The following is a 5,322-nucleotide window of genomic DNA, read 5'->3' as shown; positions in this document are numbered from 1 at the left end:
GGAGGAAGATGGCGGCCGTTGGAGCGGGCGCATTGGGCGGGAGCAGTTCCAGCACGCGGCGTGTGCGCGTCAGAGCGTGTCATCCGCGTCGTGGCGAGGCTGGCGGTCCATGCCGGCGTTCTAGGCTAGGTGGTGGATCGTGGGTGCGTCCTTTGGGCTTTATATGCCCGTTGTACTCCGGTGATGAAGCTTGCGAGTTGAATTGGAGAACGGTGTGCGGCACCGTGCGTTAGAGCGCGAATTCCTCTCGTGTCTACTGTTCATCTTCTTCCTCCCGCCGAGTCAAATTCGTTGCGTGCGTGAGTGAATTCGCCTAGCGATCGGTTCGGTGAGATTAAGTGTGAACTGGTGTGTCGATTACGCATCAAGTTCCTGGCCGGGGATCGCCGGAAGGGTGAGTTCACCGTCGACCCCTCCGGCGGAGCTCTGTTCGTCTCTGTTCGCCGTCGTCGCGGAGCAAGGCTGAGCTCTAACAGGAGTGGCGGTGCAGGGCATCGCTGGTCCTGCCGGGCACACCCCGGAGCTCCACAGGGCGCTTGGAGCAATGCGCGTCGCGGACAGTGGTGCCAGCCCGCGCGAGCATGGGCCCTGACGCCGGCACATCGCTCCGTGGCTATGAGTGTCGGTCGTCGAGAACTGTCGGTCACCGTGGTAGGGTGTAGGAGGCATGGTATAGATGACCAATGTTCACGCGTGTATATACCACCTTGCTGACTTCTGTGACATGTCTTATATGACCTGTATTGTTGTCATCACGGCCAATTATGATTTGTATCGCTGCTTCTATGACATTTCTTATATGACCTGTATCACTGCCTCCTATGACATCAGCAGAGTATAAACTGCCTTCTAGGACCTTCTATGACCTGCCTTCTATGACCTGTATTGCCTCTGCCTTCTATGACCCATATTGCTGTCTTATATGACGTGTATATCGTACAAACTGCCATCTATGACATGTATCACTGCATTCTATGACTTGTATAATAGTGTGATTTCTATTGATCAAGAAGATTCGAAGTTCAAATTCTATGACATGCTACTGAGATTTCTATGTGCCAATTAGATTCAAAATCCGAATTTTTCCATCCCCTAGCTTTTATATGCACTTCTGTGGGTGTACGTACAAATTTTTATGACATGCTAGATATTTGTTTCTATAGTGTAGAAACTTATTATAAATTCTAATAAGATGAAGCTCAATTTGTCTGGATGTTTTTCTAATATTGATTATAAAAAGTGCATAGGTTCTGTTTATTTAATAAATTTATCCAAAAATGAGAGTTAGCTGGATCCTTGTGGAGGTACAGCGGCTAATGAGTACGGGTTCTTATCATTAATTAAGAACCATTTTCAAAAGAAGATCGAGGAATATTTTAAGATGCATATCTACTTAGTTCTTGACTGATTGTGAGTACGCATATAATCGTAGCGTTTCAAATGAAAAGAGGGGCCTTATTATTCTGAGCTTTCCATTGCATGCATCATTATCACATATTACTAGCTTAGCTGATGCCGTCCATGATGACCGTGCAGATATTGTCGATCATATTATTATTAAAAGGTGGCTCTAGCTGTCAATGTACATGCGTGTGCCGTACATTATAGTCCACTGGATAAATTTATAAAGAGTTGATTCCATCGGTTGGTTGAGGTCGTACACAAGTACGGCGACTGACCTAGTCAAGATAGTTTTATAAGAAGCTCACACTATTTTTACTGAGATGTCGACATTTAATTTTAATTTCTTAATCTCATGCTGTCAGTCCGTTCAACGTAACTTGGATGTAGCTTGTTTCACCGTACCAACCCCTTCAGCCATACGTATTATTTTACCTAAAATATGTGTACTTGTCTGTCACCTGCTAATAATAGTTAATACGACTATATTCACCTCAACAATATGTTTATTCATAAATATTTAATGCAAATTAACCACCTTCTTGTTGGAAATGTGAAAATCTCTCCAAAAATGGTCCTACGCGAATAAACTCATAACTTTTTCATACAATAGCGGATGAAGTCAAACTTTATATCAAAATTGTGTAGAGACTGACGAGACCTAAAATTTTGTAGTTGATAACTTTTTCATTTAACGTTATTCAATAGTCTAGAAACTTATTATAAGTTCTCGAATTTTAAAATCTAGAAGTTTTAATTTTTGTCCAACAACCTCGATTGTAGAGTAGCGCCATATCAAAGTTGTAGTGGTAAGATCTAAAATTTTATAGTTTATAAATAATTCATTTAAGACTGCTTAGAGTCACAAGATCATTTAATAATTGTGCCCAACACATGGTTATGACTATATAGTATCTCATACTACAACTCAAGTCATACTTTTAGGTTTCCACAATCTTAATTTTTATATACACTAAATTTACTTGGCATTTTTTCTATATCTATAGTTCACAATAATCATAGTGTAGAAGTTTTAGTTTTTTTATTTATTTTCCTATATTTAAAGATATAAATGAATTTTTGGATTAAAATAGAAAAATATTTTCAAAGGTGGGTGGTGGCATCACCCGTCCCTGGAAATGGATTTCTAGGGGTGGGGCGGGTGATGGCTACATGTAGTTTCAAAAGGTAGAAACCGGGACTGCAGCATACGTCTCTAAACATGATATTGTTTTATCCGCTCCTAAAATTTAAAAAGTCTTGTTATCGATTTGAAAGAGCCCGGAGGTAGGAAGGAAGCTTCGTTGTTTGGTGTTTTGTGTGACACCATGCTGGTGACGCTAGAGAAATTATTCATTATGGTGAACATCTAAGTCAAGATCTACTAACTTCGTTTTGGGATGATTAGATAAAATATTTGTAGCTAGTGTTTTTCATGAGGGGCTGGCCGGCTTGCAGCACCACTGCACTAGCAGTCGCCTGTGGACGTACGGTGAGAAGTACGGCACCTTATCATGCCAAAGAATATAATGGTAGTATACCCCGCAGACCGCAACTCGTTTTGAAAAATAAAGGTTGTCGTGACATGTAATCTTTTAGGGAGAAGCTAGCCAGTGGTGAATTTAGGATCTAAATTTAGGGGGGGTTTATTTTTCTCTTTTTCTTCCTTTCTTCTCTCTTTTTCTTCTTCTTCCTCCTCTTTTTCTTCTTCCTTTCCATCATCATGGTTAAAAATTGTTGGGGAGGCTTTGGGGGGCTCCATGAGCTCCATGGGAGTAGAGGGACTGGAGCACCCCCAGCACCCCCTCGCTCCGCCACTGAAGCTAGCTATGTTACTTGTAATAACGAATGAGTAGTGTTATTTGCTATACTGGTCGCGTATACGTATCTTTAATTCTTTTTATTTCACATACTGACACACATATTTTCTTGTAAATAGAACCACTAAGTAGCATATAAATCTTTTTACACATCTATAACATTCTACCTAATGCGAGTACACTTTTGTGTGTGTGTTCCTCTGGAAAATGTGGAGAGGGAAAAATAGGCAAAGAAAGAAACCACCATGACTATTTTATATCTCGCCCCTTTGACATTTTCAGCAAAGCTAAGTGACCATGCTACCCCCACCCCTTAAGTCACTGAGAGGCTGTCAACCAAACCCCCAATCAGCCAAGCCGCCATCGTGTTGATCCTTTTTTGCTTCCGGTACGCCGTACACCCCTCTCTCTCTCTCTCTCTGCAAGTCAACGCCCGCTCGATCTCTCCTCCGTACGGAAAGAACTCAAGAAGCTGGGCTATGGAGGGCGATCTGCCCTGGTGCTTTGGAAGCAGCAGCAACAACTGGGACCTGCACGCCGTTGTGCGTTTCGCCTGTGGCGGTGGCGGCCGAGTCACCCCGGCGCCGGACTCAGACGAATCCTTCTTGTCTTGGCTGCCGCCGCAGCCGCAGCAGCAGATGGACACCGCCGCGTCGTGGCAGCCGCTTCCGGCTGACCCTGCCCTCGAAGACCTCTGCCTCCAGGCCCTCCTCGCCGCCGCGCCCAAGCCTGAGACGCCGCAGCCAGCATCGCCAAGAAACGAAACGCCGCCCAAACCACCCACTTCCTACCGCAACGCCGGCGGACCCACACGATCGAGGAGGAAGTACGTATCCGCTGTCAAATTAATAACCTCGATTGTCGATGATTTTCTTGCCAAATGCACCAGCTCTTCGGCTCATCTCATCGCGGGAAGTATCTGGATTCTGTTCTGTAGGAAGAAGAAGAGTCAGGTGAGCAAGGAGGTGACGCGGGTGCCCGCCGGCGCGCCGTCACCGGACCCCTGGGCGTGGCGCAAGTACGGGCAGAAGCCGATCAAGGGGTCGCCGTACCCGCGCGGCTACTACCGGTGCAGCACCGACAACGACTGCAAGGCGCGGAAGCAGGTGGAGCGCTGCCGCGACGATCCGGCCACCTTGATCGTCACCTACACCGGCGGCGACCACAGCCACCCCGTCCCTCTCCACCGCAACTCCCTCGCCGGCACCACGCGCAACAAGGCGCAGCCGCCAGCGTCCACCTCCCCCGGCGAGGAACCTCCGCAGCCGCAGCCGCAGGTTGCGCCAACCGCGTCGTCGGCCGACACCAAACAGCGGCAGGGCTCGCCGTCCGCGCCTGCCGGGATGTTCCCCGCGACTCCGCTACATTGTCCGCGGACGCGGGCGGGTGTGGAGCGCGAGGAAGAGGACGAGGCAGAGGCCGTCGCCGCCAGTCTGCTGCTACAAGATGCGGAGATGGAGGGAGAAGATGACGTGCTGCAGTTCCTCAAGCCCGCTGCGGGTCCCGATGACGGCACTGGCTGCAAGGACACCATGCTATTCCCGGAGCCCAACGAAGCAGATCTGGGCGGAGGCTGCTGGGTGGACGACGTCAAGCTCTCACCTCTCAGTCACGGGCCTTCCGCCGTGGGAGGCTGCTGCAGCGATACCGGCAGCGAGCAGCTGGGCGCCTGGGCCTGGGCCTGACTTTTGCATACACTGATACACATCTCGATCTCGATCTCCATGCACAGTATGCTATTAAATCTTGGCTCGTTGTAGCAACATCCAATAGTATATATATATATATATATATATATATATATATATATATATATATATATATATATATATATATATGTATATATATACACACACACGGAAGCTATATTCTATAGCCGGCCACAAAATAGCTATTTTGTGGCCAGTCCACATGGCGTGCTGTGATTTACCATCGTAATGCCCACGGCCACTAACACCCACGAGCCGAGCGTCCAGGATTCCTTTATGCGAGTAGCGCGAGCCACGCATGTGTCATGCGAGCCGAGTGTCCAGCGAGCCGAGCGGGATGATCATTGATGGCCTCATAGTAATTAGCATATTCCACTACTAGAAAACGGGCC

At 47.4% G+C, this 5,322-nt stretch overlaps 1 protein-coding gene across 1 annotated transcript; it reads left to right on the top strand.

Moving 5' to 3' along the window:
• Positions 1-3,700: 3,700 nt before the first annotated feature.
• On the top strand, positions 3,701-4,906 carry LOC120702052 (WRKY transcription factor 22-like). The gene is made up of 2 exons (XM_039985826.1): positions 3,701-4,047; positions 4,159-4,906. Exons 1-2 carry the CDS (start codon positions 3,701-3,703, stop codon positions 4,904-4,906), a joined length of 1,095 nt encoding a protein of 364 aa, XP_039841760.1.
• The last annotated feature ends 416 nt before the right edge of the window (positions 4,907-5,322 follow it).

The sequence above is a fragment of the Panicum virgatum genome, chromosome 4K (assembly GCF_016808335.1).
Source record: "Panicum virgatum strain AP13 chromosome 4K, P.virgatum_v5, whole genome shotgun sequence".
In the NCBI taxonomy this organism is placed as follows: Eukaryota; Viridiplantae; Streptophyta; class Magnoliopsida; order Poales; family Poaceae; genus Panicum; species Panicum virgatum.
Note: the sequence above shows the minus strand (reverse complement) of the source record. Positions and strands in the feature narration are given on the sequence as shown.

What these genes read in the sequence shown, in the direction of transcription:
- LOC120702052 (XM_039985826.1), top strand. Translation starts at nt 3,701, where the DNA reads ATGGAGGGCGATCTGCCCTGGTGCTTTGGAAGCAGCAGCAACAACTGG. An exon ending in CCCACACGATCGAGGAGGAA is followed by an intron (nt 4,048 to 4,158) that starts GTACGTATCCGC and finishes TCTGTTCTGTAG; the next exon opens with GAAGAAGAAGAGTCAGGTGA.